Consider the following 18,427-nt stretch of genomic DNA (forward strand, 5'->3'; position numbering starts at 1 on the left):
TTGTATATTTTCTGAAACTTTATTTTTATTTGGTTAAAAATTCCCTTACAACACAAAGTATTCCACATCAAATCCTTACCAGAGACATTTATATATTCACTGATATGTTTGGCTACAGTACATATTGCATAAAGCATTTACAATTAAACTGTTTACCAATACATTGCATGTCTAAATACACAGAGTATATATTTTAATTCTGAATCAAAAGATTTAAAATACTATTTCAACAATGTTTCCCTATGTACTGAAAAGCAGCAAGGGTTCTTACGAGTTAAAAGTATGACTCAGCCCTTCGTGTTTTTGCTTAGTGTCAGTGGTTGATAATTGTGTTTAGTTATATATGTTTAAATAGTTTCACATGACAGGGAAACTGGCAAGATTAGCAATTCCACAGGCATTATTACGGTTACGGGCCATCTGGACATAACCTTTCATTCCCCACTCTTCACCCCAACTGTAAAAGGACAAGCAGAGATAAAAAAAGTAGATAAATAAGCAAAAGGTAAAAAGTAATAAATTAAATCATAATGTTTCATAACAAATTTCTATAAAATAAATACATTTTTATACCGTCAACAAAGATGCTGTAGAAAATGCTGTAAAAAAATCAACAGATGTAAGTAACACACCTGTTTTTAACAATCCAGTATTTTTTCCCTTTAGGCGTGGCACCGTAGCCCACTGCCAGCACGGCATGGTTGATGTTTTCCTTGTCACAGTTGGGGTCAAAATATATACCTGGGAGAAAGTACATATGAAGCCAAGCATTCTAAACATTAAATGGTGTCACTTCAATCTTCAGCAAGGCTTAGTGAATGCAGAAGTAACATAAACCTTTGTTTTTGCCACTCACCTTTTTTGTAAAACTGGAAGGTTGACTGCATGGCATCAATGCCTACAGAAACTGGGCCAACTTTAGCAACAGCAGATGTCAGTGCATACTCACTGCCTTTCTTTACTTCCTTATAGCCTCTGCACTCTGCTGCCTTTCCAGATTTATTATATGCACACTGTTGGTCCTGCAGAGAGCAATGTTCACACAAATATGAGCTACAAAGTGGACAGCCCACTGACAGTACACTAAACAGCTGAATGTAAGATGTCCTATGTTTTCTCCATGTCTTTAAATATATATGTTTGCATGCTGGAAATTAGGAAAATGAATTTCCAGAACCTCCAAACCATATTAAACTGAAAGTTTTCTTAAAAAATACCAGAGACCATAAATTGGAGCTTTACAGGGATTACAGGAACTGTAAAATCCCTTTATAGACCAATGAACTAGAGAACATATACATCATCACCATCATCCTCATTATGTTTTATCCCCTAAAAATGTACATGCAGAGAAAAGGCATACCTCTCCAACATAGGGATAAGCCTCCTCAGAATCGATACCTTTGTTGTCTTTTACATAGGCAAAAGCATTGGTCATGTATCCACCACCACAACCATCATTCTCTTTCACACAGTCCACCAGGTTCTGAGGGCTGAGGTTTACCAGTTTGCCTGTGGTCTTCATTAGCTGACCTTCTAAAGCACCAACTGAGCTGAATGCCCAACAGGAGCCACATGAGCCCTTAAAGAAAGAGAAAGGAAGACACAGGTTTTTATAAGCACACGCATCTCCTTGTAAAAGCATTTCCTCAGGTCAAATGAAACCTTAGCTATTAAAATCTTACTGTACTAACCTGATTCCTGATAGGAGTAACATAACCAAGTTTGCGGTAATCAATGGATTTAGGCAGTTTATCCAGTGGGTCAGGAGAATAGGTATTCATAGGATCACTGTACATAGGAACCCGGAGACCCAGCAATTTCTCTGCTACTTCCTCTGTTGTCTAACAGGGGAAGAGAAGTAAAAAAAATGTTAAAGTGTGTAAAGTGCAGAATATGTTGCATGTGCAGTTACATTTCAACTCAACCTTATCTATCAGTTACTTATCTAACAGTAACTGATTGTTTTTTATTTATTATTTACCAGTATAGTATTGTTTCTGTAAAACTAATAATGTGAAGAAAAGTAATAAATGATTTATAAACTACCATTACGCTACCATTAGGGATATTAAACATAACATGTTTAATACCACCCAGAAACACTGGATTAGTATTGGATTTAATTTACCATAATTCACAGGCCTGTTTATTACTATAACCAGGAGTGATGTTGACTGACATGGCATAATTCTTCACATGAATTTTTTAAAGCATGCTGCCATCTTGCCAGCAATGTTTCTCATAACTTAATTACACAACCAGCTTGGTTAGTGTACAAATGTCAGTTAAATCAGTATCAATTGATAAAATGTAAAAAAAAAAAATGTTCTAGAGAGCTATTCTTGTAGTTCTGGGAAACATGATCTTGGGTATTCCTGAATCGATAAAAGGATTTCTCAAGACTTAAAAATTTCCCAAGATCAAAGATTAGTTCTGCTTGCCTACTCCCACTTCCTGGTTCGCAGGTGCTGAGAAAGAAAGTCGTTGCACAAAACCATGTGTTACTTTATGTGTTTTATGACAATAGAATTCTTTAGAAAACTGATATTTACCATGTCTCCAAGGTGGTTCATGCCGAGTTCATAGGTGTGTAGGCCCAGCTCATACTCTTGATTATGGCTCTCAATTAACCGCATGTTTTTCTCCCAGACAGCCCTACGGATAGCCTCCTCACCCTACCACATATGAAGATATTAGATTTATGCATAAGTAGTAATTGTGGATATTATAATAATTGATTCAATGTCAAAATCGCAATATGACGAGGTTAGAAAGCGTTACTGTATTGTTATATATGGAAATTAGTTCGGTAAATAAGTACAACCAGCAATTGAAACAAACATATTCATATACATATTCATCACTTTTATCCATAGGAAGATGAATTACACCATGATCTGTTGAACCATCAAAATAATTGCTGGAGACAAAAATTACTCTGGAATACTGCAGAAGTATATTCTGATTTGCATTTGCATATTACAGTATATAGTACATTACCAGGCCATTGTATTCCTTCCTGTGTGTAGTTTTCCAGTTTTCCCATGATGCATCAAGAGTTAGGGAATCCAGTGACTGGCTTACTGCAGAACCCAGCAGCAGGAATAGCACTAACGCGTACTGAACCATAGTGCCTGCAGTGAAAAAAGTATACAGTCACGAGATCTCTGAGTCACAGACACGAGGTTAGACTCAGATTCTGTCTGTGCAAGCGAAATAACAACCTCGACATTCCTTCCAAACATATATTCCTCCTTATTTGAACTCTAGAGAGAACAAAGAACTCTTTATCTTCCTGCCTTAAATGAAAGCGAAAGTGATGCAAAGCCTTAAAAATAGGAATACTTAGAAAAATCGAAAAAGACAGGCAAATGGATAATGCTTAAACAAAATCAACTTAACTGATTCACTTTAAACTGATGATTTTTTTATTTGGAAAACTAAGGCATGCAAAAGAACTCGAAAGAAGAACTTTATTTTCAACTTATCTTACCTAGTTGTGAGATCCGGAAAAGTGTTAAAAGCGCTCGTGGGGCATGGACAGTTTCGCACCCGGTCTGAAACTGTTAAGCAGCCAGCTGCTTTATGTACTAAACTTTTGAGGAAGTACTTCTTTTTTGTACAAGGAAAAAAAGGAGGGAAGTTTTCGACGCAGTTTTCACATCTGGAATTCCAGCCCAGTGTGATGATGTCAGGTGTCGAGTTACAGCGGAATCAGGAAACTCACCAGCCACCACTGTAGACCTGAATCATCTCCCTGTACAATATAGTAGGGATTAAAGTTCTTACTTTTGTTTTCTTTTTAAACATAATCCAAACTAAATTTCTTGAAATAATTACAAGGCATGAAGTCATTCATTTTAGTTAGTCATTGAGACATTAATTATAATTTGTCATTCCAGTCCTGTGTCAGGTTTAATGGGGACCATCAGTGGACAGGCACTGGTTATACAGGTATGCAGAAAAATACTCCCACAGAATGATGTTGCTACTATCATACTTTGCATTTGGGATTGTTTTGGGCAGGTTATGAGCAGGATTTCCTCCATACATAACGTTTAGAATTGAGGCCAAATAGTTTAGTCTTGGTTTCTTCAGACCAAAGAATCTTGTTCTGTTGGCAAACACCAAATGGGCTTTTATAAGTTTTGCACAAAGGAGAGGTTTCGTTCTAGCCACTCTGCCATAAAGCCCAGATCAGTAGAAGGCTGGAATGATTATTGTTCTTCTGTAACTTTGTCCTATCTCCACACAGGATTGGCCATCTGGTTCTCGGTCTCCTCTCTTACTAAGTCCCCACAATTCTTACTTCTTCCACTATTGCTTAGTTTAGCCAGGCCAAACATCTTTTTTCCACACATCTTTCATTTAAGAACTATTGAGGTCACTGTGCTCTTGGGAATCTTCAGTACAGTTTTTGTTGTCTTCCCCAGATCTGAGCCTTGCATCAATCCTGTCTCTGAGCTCTGCAGGGAATTCCTTTAAACCATTGCTTGGTTTTTGCTCTGATATGTATTGTCAGCTGTGAGGCCTTCTATAGAGAAGTGTGTCCCTTTCCAAATCATGTCCAATCAACGCACTTCTGTCTTCTTCTCATAAATTAACATAAAATTATTATACATATACAGATAGTCCTCTATGTACGATGCAGATACGTTATGATGAACCCATCGTACTGTAAGTCAAAAATATCGTAAGTCAAAGGTGGTACTATGACTGTACTAAGGTACTGGTACTAAGTCTTTCCTGCTTCATGCTGATTTATAACTTTTATTTTCTGCTCTAAACTGATGGCTTTCCTTTTCTTTTTTTCACTACAAGCAAGGGACATACTTGGGCACTCGGAAGACATGCTTTTATCACTAAAATTGCTGTTTGAAACAGAAAAAATATACACACTGAGACAACTTTACTCTGTCGACCGCTGGCGAGAGTGGGGCATCATCCCAGCTATGCATCGTTAGATCAAAAATTGTAAGTTGAACCATTGTAACTAGGGGAGCATCTGTATGCTTAATGCACACACACACACACACACACACACACACACACACACACACACACAAACACACACACACACGCACATGCACATGCGAACAGATATACAGTGAGGAAAATAAGTATTTGAACACCCTGCTAGGTTCAATGCTCTAACTGAGGAAAGGTCATCCTCTCCTTAATACAGTGCAGTCGCCCTGTCCCATGTGCAGAAAAACACCCCCAAAGCATGATGCTACCACCCCCAATCTTCACAGTAGGGATGGTGTTCTTGGGATGGTACTCGTTATTCTTCTTCCTCCAAACACGTTTAGTGGAATTATGACCCAAAAGTTCTTTTTTGGTCTCATCTGACCACATGACTTTCTCCCATGACTCCTCTGGATCATCCAAATGGTCATTGGCAAACTTAAGACGTGCCTGGACATGTGCTGGTTTAAGCAGGGGAACCTTTCGTGCCATGCATGATTTCAAACTATGAGGTCTTAGTGTATCACCAACAGTAACCTTGGAAATGGTGGTCCCAGCTCTTTTCAGGTCATTGACCAGCTCCTCCCGTGTAGTTCTGGGCTGATTTCTCACCTTCCTTAGGATCATTGAGACCCCACGAGGTGAGATCTTGCATGGAGCCCCAGTCCGAGGGAGATTGACTGTCATGTTTAGCTTCTTTCCATTTTCAACCCAGCCATTAGGGGGGCACAAGCCAGTGTACTCTTAGTGCCGGTCCCAAGCCTGGGTAAATGGGGAGGGTTGCGTTAGGAAGGGCATCCAGCGTAAAACATGTGCAAAATCAAATATGCGGATCACAAATGAGAATTTCATACCGGATCGGTCGAGGCCCGGGTTAACAACGACCGCCACAGGTATCGTTAGCCGACAGGGTACCGGTGGAAATTGGGCTACTGTTGGCCGAAGGAGGAGAAGGAGAGGAGGAAGGCGTCTACAGAGACGGCAGGAAAAGGAGCAGTGTAGGAGAGTAGAGGTTCGGGTTGGTACTTTAAATGTTGGTACTATGACGGGTAAAGGGAGAGAGATAGCTGATATGATGGAGAGGAGAAAGGTAGATATGTTGTGTGTTCAGGAGACTAAGTGGAAAGGGAGTAAGGCCAGAAACATTGGAGGTGGGTTTAAACTGTTTTATCATGGTGTGGATGGGAAGAGAAATGGTGTAGGGGTGATTCTGAAGGAAGAGTACAGTAAGAGTGTAGTGGAGGTGAAGAGAGTTTCTGATAGGGTGATGATCGTGAAGGTGGAAGTTGAAGGGATGATGATAAATGTCATCAGTGCCTATGCTCCACAAGTTGGCTGTGAGATGGAGGAGAAGGAAAGATTCTGGAGTGAATTAGATGAAGTGGTAGATGGTGTACCGAGGAAAGAACGATTGGTGATTGGGGCAGACTTTAATGGGCATGTAGGTGAAGGGAACAGAGGTGATGAGGAGGTGATGGGTAGGTATGGTTTTAAGGAGAGGAATGTGAAAGGGCAGATGGTGGTAGATTTTGCTAAAAGGATGGAAATGGCAGTGGTGAACACGTATTTTAAGAAGAAGGAGGATCATAGGGTGACGTATAAGAGTGGAGGAAGGTGCACACAGGTGGATTATCTTCTGTGTAGGAGATGCAACCTGAAGGAGATTGGAGACTGTAAGGTGTTGGCAGGGGACAGTGTAGCTAGACAGCATCGGATGGTGGTCTGTAGGATGGTTTTGGAGGCGAAGAAGAAGAGGAGAAAAGTAAGGTTTGCAAGAAGAATAAGATGGTGGAAACTGAAGGAGGAAGAGTGTAGTGTGAGGTTCAGGGAAGAGGTCAGACAGGGGCTTGGTGGTGGTGCCGGATGATTGGGCAACTACTGCAGGAGTGATGAGGGAGGCAGCTAGAAAAGTACTTGGTGTGACATCTGGAAATAGAAAGCAAGACAGGGAGACGTGGTGGTGGAATGAGGAAGTGCAGCAGAGCATTAGGGGAAAGAGGTTGGCAAAACAGAAGTGGGATCGACAGAGTGATGAGAAAAGTAGGCAGGAGTACAAGGAGATGCGGCAGCAGGTAAAAAGGGATGTGGCGAAAGCCAAGGAAAAGGCATATGAGGAACTGTATGAGAGGTTGGACACTAAGGAAGGAGAAAAGGATTTATACCGATTGGCCAAGCAGAGGGACCGAGCTGGGAAGGATGTACTGCAAGTTAGAGCAATAAAGGATGGAGAGGGAAATGTGTTGACTAGTGAGGAGAGTGTGTTGAGTAGATGGAGGGAGTATTTTGAACAGCTGATGAATGAGGAAAATCAGAGAGAGAGAAGGTTGGAGGATGTGGAGTTGGTGAAGCAGGATGTAGATAGGATTAGTAAGGAGGAAGTGAGAGCAGCGATTAAGAGGATGAAGAATGGAAAGTCGGTTGGACCAGATGACATACCGGTAGAAGCGTGGAGATGTTTAGGAGAGATGGCAGTGGAGTTTTTAACCGGATTGTTTAACAGGATTCTGGAAGGGGAGAGGATGCCTGAGGAATGGAGAAGGAGTGTGCTGGTACCGATCTTTAAGCATAAGGGAGATGTGCAGACCTGCAGTAACTACAGGGGAATTAAGTTGATCAGTCACACCATGAGGTTATGGGAAAGAGTAGTGGAAGCCAGGCTGAGAGAAGAGGTGACCATCTGTGAGCAACAGTATGGTTTCATGCCGAGGAAGAGCACCACAGATGCCTTATTTGCTTTGAGGATGTTGATGGAGAAGTATAGAGAAGGACAGAAGGAGCTGCATTGTGTATTTGTGGATTTAGAGAAAGCGTACGACAGGGTGCCGAGGGAGGAGTTGTGGTATTGTATGAGGAAGTCAGGTGTGTCAGAGAAGTATGTGAGGGTGGTGCAGGACATGTATGAGGACAGTGTGACGGCAGTAAAGTGTGCAGTAGGTACGACAGACTGGTTCAGGGTGAAGGTTGGACTGCATCAAGGATCGGCCCTGAGCCCTTTCCTGTTTGCAGTGGTGATGGACAGGTTGACGGACGAGGTCAGACAGGAGTCTCCCTGGACTATGATGTTTGCAGATGATATTGTGATTTGTGGTGAGAGTAGAGAGCAGGTTGAGAAGAGCCTGGAGAGGTGGAGATATGCGCTGGAGAAAAGGGGAATGAAAGTCAGTAGGAGTAAGACAGAGTACATGTGTGTGAATGAGAGGGAGGGCAGTGGAGTGATGCGGTTGCAGGGGGAAGAGGTGGAGAAGGTGGAGGAGTTCAGGTACCTGGGGTCAACAGTGCAAAGTAATGGAGAGTGTGTTAGAGAAGTAAAGAAAAGAGTGCAGGCAGGGTGGAGTGGGTGGAGAAGAGTGACAGGAGTGATTTGTGATAGAAGAGTATCTGCAAGAATGAAAGGGAAAGTTTATAGGACTGTGGTGAGACCTGCGATGTTGTATGGATTAGAGACAGTGGCATTGAGTAAAAGACAGGAGGTGGAGCTGGAGGTAGCAGAGCTGAAGATGTTGAGGTTTTCGTTGGGAGTGACGAGGATGGACAAGATTAGAAATTAGTTTATTAGAGGGACAGCACATGTAGGATGTTTTGGTGACAAGGTGAGGGAGGCAAGATTGAGATGGTTTGGACATGTGCAGAGAAGGGACATGAATTATATTGGTAGAAAAATGCTGAAGATGGAGCCACCAGGTAGGAGGAAAAGAGGAAGGCCAAGGAGGAGGTTCATGGATGTGGTGAGGGAAGACATGCAGGTAGTTGGTGTGAAAGAGGCAGATATAGAGGACAGGGTGGTATGGAGACGGATGATCCGCTGTGGCGACCCCTAATGGGAGCAGCCGAAAGAAGAAGAAGAAGATTTTCTAATGATTGCTCCAACAGTGGATCTTTTTTCACCAAGCTGCTTGGCAATTTCCCCGTAGCCCTTTCCAGCCTTTTGGACAGCTCTTTGGTCTTGGCCATGTTAGTAGTTGGATTCTTACTGATTGTATGGGGTGAACAGGTGTCTTTATGCAGCTAACGACCTCAAACAGGTGCATCTAATTTAGGATAATAAATGTAGTGGAGGTGGACATTTTATAGGCAGACTAACAGGTCTTTGAGGGTCAGAATTCTAGCTGATAGACAGGTGTTCAAATACTTATTTGCAGCTGTATCATACAAATAAATCATATATTGTGATTTCTGGATTTTTTCTTTTAGATTATGTCTCTCACAGTGGACATGCACCTACGATGACAATTTCAGACCCCTCCATGATTTCTAAGTGGGAGAACTTGCAAAATAGCAGGGTGTTCAAATACTTATTTTCCTCACTGTAAATGAATGAAATGAGGAACGAAGCTATTACATAAGATCTTGAAGTTGGTTCCCTGTGTTAGTCAGCACCTTGAAGTGGCATGGCTGTGCCTTACTCAGCATGTATGGTATACTTGAACACTGTCTTGTGATAATTGTAACAGACATATAAATGGCAAGGACTATAAATGTCACCATGGGAGGGAAATACATGTTTGACATGTTTCAACTTCGTACTTCCCCTTTTGTGCATAGCTGCGTTTCATGTGCACCTTACTCACAAGTATGCCAGGATTCCATAAATATCCAATTATTATTATTATTCTAATCCACACTAGCTCTGTGTCTCTGTGGCCCTGTCTGTCTGTGTCTATTTTTTGTCATTTGATTTCTTTGGCAAATAATGTAGTGTTGTGTTGTTTGCACATGTGCATTTTATGTAGTTCTTTGTGCAAGTCTGCTTATTCTTAGTCCTGTACAAGCTGCATATGGTTGAAATTGCAATAAAGTCACTTGACTTTAATTAACATAGAAAAATATTCTTAATTATCTGTAATTAGTATTTTCTGACCTTTTAATCACACAGAAAGGGCTTACATTCATTTGTGCTAAAAGGAAGCCGACTTGAACATTATTGTTGACTTATATGTATGGACTGTGAGTGATTATGAATTTAAGTGCAGTTTTTGCTGAAACACTCTCTCATCTTGTAGCTACTTTGGGTAATTAAACAAGGACAAATCTCCATGCATCAGATGCAGTTAGGAAGCTTACTGTTAAGCAAAGGTCACATAGGTCAGTGCAGTAAAACCTTAGTTTCCAGATAGAATAAATAACTATCTGTTACTTTCTGTCAAAAATTAAGATGCTAAATTGAACACAATGGGCTAATTTCCAAACCACATATTCTCTTTTAAATGTTGTGGGAACAAAATACTGACCACATGTTGGAGTTTAATTTTATTTATTGAATATTTTTGCAATGTGTACATAAACACATAGCACATTTATCACATATATAATTTATTAATATATCATTTTAATAAACTTACTATTTTTTAAATATATTTCTTGCAATGTTTATTTAATATAATGATCAGTTTAACATGTTTCTCACACAAAACGTCATGCCACTCAAGTCGCCAAGCCCGCTGTGATATCATGTGCCAAATATAAATAAAGAGGAACACTGGTCACAAGCTTACTGTAATGGAAGTTCTTAAAACTCACAAAGCCACAAAAAAATGCCACAGAAATGAATCAGCACTTCTGTGATAATGGCAGCATTGCTTTTTTAAAACTGCAAGCAGTGTAAACACATAATGGACCATCAAAGCTGCTAAAACAAGCACAAACCCCAAACCCCTGAGCAATTGAAAAAAGCAATGTAAAGATATATCTTACTTTTTTCACCTCTCACGATATGTTCATATGTAAGAAAATCTACTAGATTTTTTTTTTTTCAATCCAAGCGCCAATCCAAGAATTATTAATCAAGTTACACATGACTGGACTTCATAGACAACAAATCAACAAGGTATTTTATGCCATTCAGTGTCTATGACCTAATAGTCCAGTCTCACGGCATTTCATGATATAGTCACAAAATGTAATCTATTCATTCGTGTTCATAGACACAGATTTTCCTATTTTTTTGTGTCATTGTCTATAATCCTAACCCTAACTCTAACCCTAACTCTATATTGTCTGCCTTATTCTTTGATAAAAATTTAAAAAAGATTACCTTTGGCATTTCTGTCATCATTACCCATAAATTGTGCTGAGTGACACGAAAAAAGACGGAAATTCATGTCCATGGACACGAATCAATCGATTACATTTCGTGACTACTGTATTTCATGAAATGCTGTGAGACTGTGTTGGACTTACATATAGCAACAGCTGGGTCATTCTATCCACCCTTCTATCTGAATTCAAACTTACAACATCAAAAACAGTAGTCTATATTTTCAACTGCTGAGCCAGTCCTATCACTTACATATGGTGTATTATTCATATAATCAATTAATTTATTTCTCTTTTGGAAAGTATTACTCTTGTAACAACTTAATACATTTTACTGTAGTTTTACTTACTGAATAGCGCATAAATGATAGTATTTTCAAAATAACACTATGACTTGATAGTAAATAACTAAATATCAAATGAAGACTTTAAAGAGACATTACAAGAATAACCGTCAAGAAACATGTCATGTACACATTTGGACTTTCTATGGGCTTTCCTGTTACCACATCTCACATCAAAAAGCTGGTGATGGTTTTTTTTACTGGTTTAATTTGCAGAGAACCAGATGTTTTACTTCTTTAAAATTGACTCGGTATTTTACAACAAATATATCAGATTATGTTTGATACCATTCAGGGAATCATTAAAGCTTTCTAATAATTGTAAATGTACAGTATATTAATCCTTAACTGTCTGACAGTAACTTTGTTGGAAAGTAAAAGGTTTTCTTTGAACACTCCGACAAACAAACAGCTGCAGCAATCTTTCCAACATAGGTTTAACAACACTAAGCAAAACTACTGCACTGATCTTTTTGACTAACCCTTAAGATCTATGTTGTGTTTTTCCTCTATATGTTTTACTATTTTAGCAGTCTCACACATACTCCCATAACTCTCCCTTCTTCACCAAGATCTGTAAAGAGCAAGCAACATGTGTTTCCTGTTATTTTGCATACCAACTGAAGTAGAGCTAATCTAAAGCATAATAGTGTACCCAGCCACTAGTATGAACACATGACTAATCTCATGACTGTCACATGACCTTAAATGTCTATCTTTTGCAGCCTGATGTCTGACATGAAAAATTAAACGTAACTTCTCCCTTTTGGTGGGCAATTGTTCCAATAGGCCTGACCCGCACAAACTGTTCATTTTAATTCTGCTTTTTAGTCACACATTAGTAATGGTTTTAATCATTATACTGTATTAAGAAAATATATTAATTTGACATTTATTTTTGACATTAAAATTTGTTTATAAACTATATATAAATAATATATAATATATATAAATATTTTAAAGGCGCTGATAACAAAGTGAAAAAAGTTCCAAACTCTAACTCTAAATAATTTCAGTAGGTTATTGTTATCTTAAATTTTTTTATGTCTACTCTGTAAACTGAGCATTTATAATTGACAAGAATCCTAACATGCACAATAGTTTTGTAAGGCTTTATGTGGGTTAAATGGTGAGGATGAGGGCTAAAACCTTATAGCGTTTTAATTAATTTGTTTGTCATTACTTTATGGAGCTTGTGTCTAGCTATAATTGGGTCCCCTGGTGGTCTAGTGGTTAAGATGCAGCGCTCTCACCGCTGCGACCCGGGTTCGATCCCCGGTCAGGGAACCATCCCCAGCCACTCTCAGTGCCGGTCCCAAGCCCGGATAAACTGGGGAGGGTTGCGTTAGGAAGGGCATCCAGCGTAAAACATGTGCCAAATCAAAACGTGCGGAGGATCCGCTGTGGCGACCCCTAACGGAAGAAGCCGAAAGAAAGTTGTTGTTGTTGTTGTGTCTAGCTATAATTGATGCTTAACCCAGAAATACTGGTAATTTCAAAGAAACTTTTTAAAATTTCAAAAACCTCTTATTGAAATCGTAAGCATGTGATATGAAATTTCAATACACTAATTGTTAAAGAGTTACTGTACCTGGCAATAGAGACAGACAGAGACTGTGTGGGAAGTTCTGACTACAGAATGCTTCCCTGAGTGTTTCGCCAAATTTCCTTAAATACCCAAACCATCATAAACACTTGTAAATTCAAAGTGATAAAAGCTTTGCAAATACTTTCTTGGGACAGGATGTGACCTAAAAACCAAATGCCACCTAGAGCACTGGGTAAAGATCTTCTCCGTGGCAACCCTTACGTCAATAGGACAGAATTTCCCCAAACCTAAGGTCTGTTCTACTGATATTGGACTGAGATCATATTTCCAATCACACTGAGACCTTTAAAATGGTACTAAACATGGAAAGGTAAATTGTATACATTCCTTACATGTAATTATTACATTATGCAAGTAAAGTAGCTTGATTTCCGGGACCTTCAAAGTCACCTTTCCATGACCCGGCCATCTCCCCAGGAGGGAAAGAGGGGGCTCAAGGATGGGTGACTGAGTAGCTGAACAAAAGGTTTTCTCTCCTCAGATCAAAGAGATCCTCTCCTCAGATTAGAAGTTTTATTGTTTTGTTACATGGTAGTTCTCGGGGTCTGGAATCATAAAGTTGCATGGCAGTTCTCTGGGTCTTGGATCATGAACAGATCTGACCATCCTTACACTACTCTCACCACAAATAACAATATCATCTCCAAACATCATAGTCCACGGAGACTCCTGTCAGACCTTATCTGTCAATCTGTCCATCACCAATGCAAACAGAAAGGGCTCAGAGACGATCCTTTATGCAGTCCCACCTCCACCTTGAACCAGTCTGTCATTCCACACTCTCCTCACTAGTCAACACATTTCCATCTCCATCCTTTATTGCTCTAACTTACAGCACATCATTCCCAGCTCGGTCCCTCTGCCTGGCCAATCGGTACAAATCCTTTTCTCCTTCCTTAGCGTCCAACTTCTCATACAGCTCCTCATATGCCTGTTCCTTGGCTTTCGCCACAAAAATGGCGAAAGCCAAGGTGGCTTTCCACCATCTTATTCTTCTTTCAGTCTTCACTCTCCACCTCTTCTTCTTCACTTCCAAAACCATCCTACAGACAACCATCCAATGCTGTCTAGCTACACTGCCAACTGTCCTCTGCCAACACCGTACAGTCTCCAATCTTCTTCAGGTTGCATCTCCTACATAGAACATAGTCCACCTGTGTGCACCTTCCATCACTCTTATATGTCACCCTATGATCCTCCTTCTTCTTAAAATAAGTATTTACCACTGCCATTTCCATTCTTTAAGCAAAATCACTATCTGCCCTTCTACATTCCTTTCCTTAAGGCCATACCTACCCATCACCTCTGTTCCCTTCACCTACATGGCCATTGAAATCTGCCCTAATCACTAATCTTTCATTCCTAGGTATACCATCTACCACTTCATCTAATTCACTCCAAAATTTTTCTTCTCCTTCATCTCACAGCCCACTTATGGAGCATAAGCACTGATGACATTTATCACCACCATTTAAACTTCCAGCTTTACTTTCATCACCCTATCAGAAACTCTCTTCACCTCTACTACACTCTTACTAATCTTTTCCTTCAGGATCACCCCTACACCATTTATTTTTCTATTAACACCATATAAGAACAGTTTAAACACCCCTCCAATGTCTTACTCCCTTTCCATCTGGTCTCCCTTTACCAGTCATAGTACCAACAATTAAAGTGCCCACACTAACATCCACTCTCCTACACTTCTCCTTTACCTGCCGTCTCTATAGACTGCTCCTCCTTTCCTTCTCCTCCTTCAGCCAACAGTAGCCCAATTTCCACCGGTACCCTGTTGGCTAGCAATACCGGTATGAATTTCTCTTTCGTGATCCGCATATTTGATTTGACATGTTTTCCGCTGGATGCCCTTCCTAACGTAACCCTCCCCATTTATCCGGGCTTGGGACCGGCACTAAGAGTGCACTGGCTTGTGCAACCCTAATGGCTGTGGTACCTTATATATATTAAAATTATAAATACCCTGGTGAAGCTGGGGTGACAAGCAAGCACTTGTTTTAAAGACTTTTATGTATCTACATTTTGACAAGCAAATAATACAAAACATCAAAGAACAACAAAATCAGAAATAAAAGCCTTGCCTGCACATGCATTTTATTTATTAATTAACACTTTTGTGACACTTTGATAAAAAAATATTATTTAAATAATTCTGGTGTAATTGCTTGCATCTTTGCTAAATAATCACTAGTTCTGTTTTGTTATCCATATTTTCATTAGGTCATTCAACCACATTAAACTTTGTCTGCTAACATCTGTAAATCTTTTTGGTGTAAACTTACAGAAGAAAATGCTGGTAGTAACAACATTCAACAACAACATAGTGCTGTAATCAACAAATAAAGTAATTGTATATATTTAGAACAGAACAAATATTCAGAACAGATCTAAAATCAAGTAGGACATGAAAAGCTGAAGTATCAGTTGTAATTGTTATTAAAAAAAAAAACCTTTGAAGTACAATTATCCATTAACAGTTAATTATGAAAGTGTACACCAAACAGTATAAGCACTATTATATGATTATAAACTTAAGTGAGACATTGTGTAAGTCTGTCTTGCTGTGATACTGTCAGGTGAAAGAACGTGCCAGAAACCGATGTGAAATCCACAAGGTTTTTAATAAAGAATAACAGGGCAAAGCAGAAAACGGCAAACCGCAATGAAACTCCAAGTTAACAAACCTGGTAAAAGCTGTGATCAGACTGATGTGAACAAAACACACAGAGTCCTATAAACAGCGATAAACCAACTGAGTAGCTTGGGTAGTCCACCAGTGTTCCTTAGCCTAAGCTGTAAAACGGACAATGAGCTAGTGGAGGAACGGGGTTTATGTAGCATGGGAACTGATGAGGGCCAGGTGTAGCTGATTAGTAAGTGGGAGAGCTGCTTGGAGTGATAGGTGAAGGTGTGGCAGGTGGATCCCTGACAGATACATAGAGAATAAACTAAGGGTAAAGCAGTATCTCAGTGGTTTAAACACTGGCCTTGTGAAAAGAGGGTTCTGAGTTTAAATCTCAGCTCCTCCTCACTTGTATAAGTTACATAACTGGAAGTTGCTCTAAAAAAGGGCCCAAATACTGGAAATGTTTTTTTTTAACAGTTGCATTTTCCTCTCATTATTCTTTAATAGAAGAAGCAATATGACAATAAACATTTTTACATCATGCTGGTGAAAAATGCTTAATGTAAAACACTAAAGTTCTGGTTCTTGTTCAGTTTCAAATACTTTGTTGATATGAATAGGTAAACTGTCTGAATGTGAGTGCAGTTTATGCACACAGGTGCCAAATGTCTTAGAGATAAGAAGTATCTTATAATGCCACATGTTCTGTGAGGCTTTAGTGTATTAGAATATTCATAGAAAACAGCTCCAGGCCGACAGAGGTGTTGTTGCTTCCACTGAAGTGCAGATGTCACCCTGCTGAGGATTAGGTGTACTGTAAAGCAGTGCAGACAGCCCAATACCCATCACCCTTAGGACCGAGGGACATTTTTCCATCCTTTACACATTTACAATTTTCAGATGATACCATCTGGCATGTGATCATGGGATTGATGGGATTTAGGCCAGCTCTGGGGTTTGTCTTACAGATTGTGCTTCACTGAATCTATAGAACACAAGTCTACATTGTCTGGGTCAGTCGAGAGTTAAGAAAAGCATGTCTACTGGCAGTAGTATAACAACAGTATTCTGAGTAGCACAGCCAAGGCAATTTTATTAATGATGACTTCAATTTTGCTTTGTGAAATGGGTCAGTGGAGTGTTGTACAGTGTGAACCGGACCCAGGGCAGTGTTGTAAAGCTTGGTTGAAAAAAAAAAAAAAACAACAAACATGGGGCCCATGGTAATCCAGAGTAATCATATTTAATTAATGAAAACAAATGTTTGCTAAATACCAAGCAATGCCTGTAGGGGGCCACATGGCGGACGTCAGTCACAATGGTCTGGCTGTATCTGCAATTAGGACAGTCTATTGTTGTGCTGTTAAATTATGTCAACAATCAATTAAAATAAATGTGAATATATTACTATAGTAAAAGATGATTCTAAATCCCGCTCCTCATTTCCCTCCAGTGGCCATATTTAATTAGACTCCTAAAGGCGATACCAAGGGTGCGACTGTACTCCTAACCCAGATCAGGTTTTTTTGTTCACAGTAAATTCTCTCTCTCTCTCTCTCTCTCTCTCTCTCTCTCTCTCTCTCTCTCTCTCTCTCTCTCTCTATATATATATATATATATATATATATATATATATATATATATATATATATATATATATATATATATATTGTTTCAAATAATTGGATACCATCGTATGTGTAGCCATGGAGTTACATTATATTACCTTTAATTGTTCCTTTCTTCTTTGCAGTTCAGTGTGTTGCAATAGCATCATGGGAAGACTGATTTATTTCTTTTAGACTGAGAAAGAATAGCTCACCAGATTAATTGTTTGAATATTGAATAGCCCTTTAACATCTAAAAACTACTGAATTACAAAACAAGTAAGCAGAATAATGTCTAAACAGCATACTGCACACTCAGAACATAAAAAGTAATAACACCAATGATGTAATCACATACTATCCAGTATAGTATAAAGTTTTTTGGGACTTTAGTTGTTTAGCAGTACAGAACTATTATGAGATTACACTTAATAGTGCACATGAATGTGACTGTCAAATTTACTGAGGAGCAGGAAATATATATATATATATATATATATATATATATATATATATATATATATATATATATATATATATATATATATATATATATATACACTGTATGTATATACATATACCAGCTAGCATGTTTTTGGGAGGTTGAAGGAAACTGGAATTTAAAGGAAATGCATGCTCACTTAGGGAGATCATATGTAATTCAGACTGGAACCTGAGCTCAGAACCCAAATAAGAACCCTGGAGCGAACTCCATGAATCCTTATTTTTCTCTGTTTATTTTGCAATATCAGATGTTTTACCTCTCACTCATAATTGATGACTAAAGTTTTTGACTTTGGGTATGTACCTAAATCTGCAGGTACTGTACATGATCATGTTTAATGTTTGAGTTGACATATAACATGAGCACAGGATCATATTACTCATGTATACACTAAGTATTTCCCCAATTTGTAACAAAACAAGTGTATGCAATGTAGCCTCAAGAAATACTTAATTATTTAAACTTAATCATAGTCCTCCTACTAAGGGAGGATGTGAATGCAGGTTAGCTATGATACCAATCAATTTAGGCTTAACACAATTATAATTAGTCCAAATTTGGGACGCAATGGTTTTGGATGAAAAGAAACTAGGTTATATAGAAAGGGCTCTGAATGCTGATGAGATTTTGTAGAAACCCTTTATTCTTTACATGAAGCAGCTGGCTGGTATATGTGAGGAAATGTGAGCTATATGAGCCATATGGGATCCTAGG

General features: G+C 39.0%; 2 protein-coding genes across 2 annotated transcripts in view; one reads left to right on the forward strand and one right to left on the reverse strand.

Moving 5' to 3' along the window:
* ctsk (cathepsin K) lies at positions 1-3,841 on the reverse strand. Its single transcript, XM_083553034.1, has 8 exons — positions 3,497-3,841; positions 3,004-3,137; positions 2,556-2,678; positions 1,695-1,844; positions 1,364-1,582; positions 857-1,022; positions 633-741; positions 1-457 (listed from the first exon to the last, which is right to left on the reverse strand). Exons 2-8 carry the CDS (start codon positions 3,130-3,132, stop codon positions 358-360), a joined length of 996 nt encoding a protein of 331 aa, XP_083409160.1. The 5' UTR covers positions 3,133-3,137; positions 3,497-3,841; the 3' UTR covers positions 1-357.
* The window catches only part of lingo4b (leucine rich repeat and Ig domain containing 4b), a 25,158-nt gene continuing 10,455 nt past the window's right edge, over positions 3,725-18,427 (forward strand). Inside the window, exons 1-2 of the mRNA XM_083552792.1 lie at positions 3,725-3,772; positions 3,906-3,957. Of these exons, the coding sequence (XP_083408918.1) occupies positions 3,922-3,957 (36 nt within the window). The 5' untranslated portion in view covers positions 3,725-3,772; positions 3,906-3,921. The remainder of the gene's footprint in view (positions 3,773-3,905; positions 3,958-18,427) is intronic.

This window comes from Silurus aristotelis (assembly GCF_946808225.1).
Source record: "Silurus aristotelis genome assembly, chromosome: 1".
NCBI classification, from domain to species: Eukaryota; Metazoa; Chordata; class Actinopteri; order Siluriformes; family Siluridae; genus Silurus; species Silurus aristotelis.

Bases quoted from the DNA above. Each gene is read 5' to 3' on its own strand.
- ctsk (XM_083553034.1), bottom strand. From the start codon at position 3,132: ATGGTTCAGTACGCGTTAGTGCTATTCCTGCTGCTGGGTTCTGCAGTA. The intron at 2,679-3,003 runs GTAATGTACTAT...CATATGTGGTAG, and splicing joins GGAAGGAATACAATGGCCTG to GGTGAGGAGGCTATCCGTAG. The intron at 1,023-1,363 runs GTATGCCTTTTC...TGCTCTCTGCAG, and splicing joins CTTATCCCTATGTTGGAGAG to GACCAACAGTGTGCATATAA.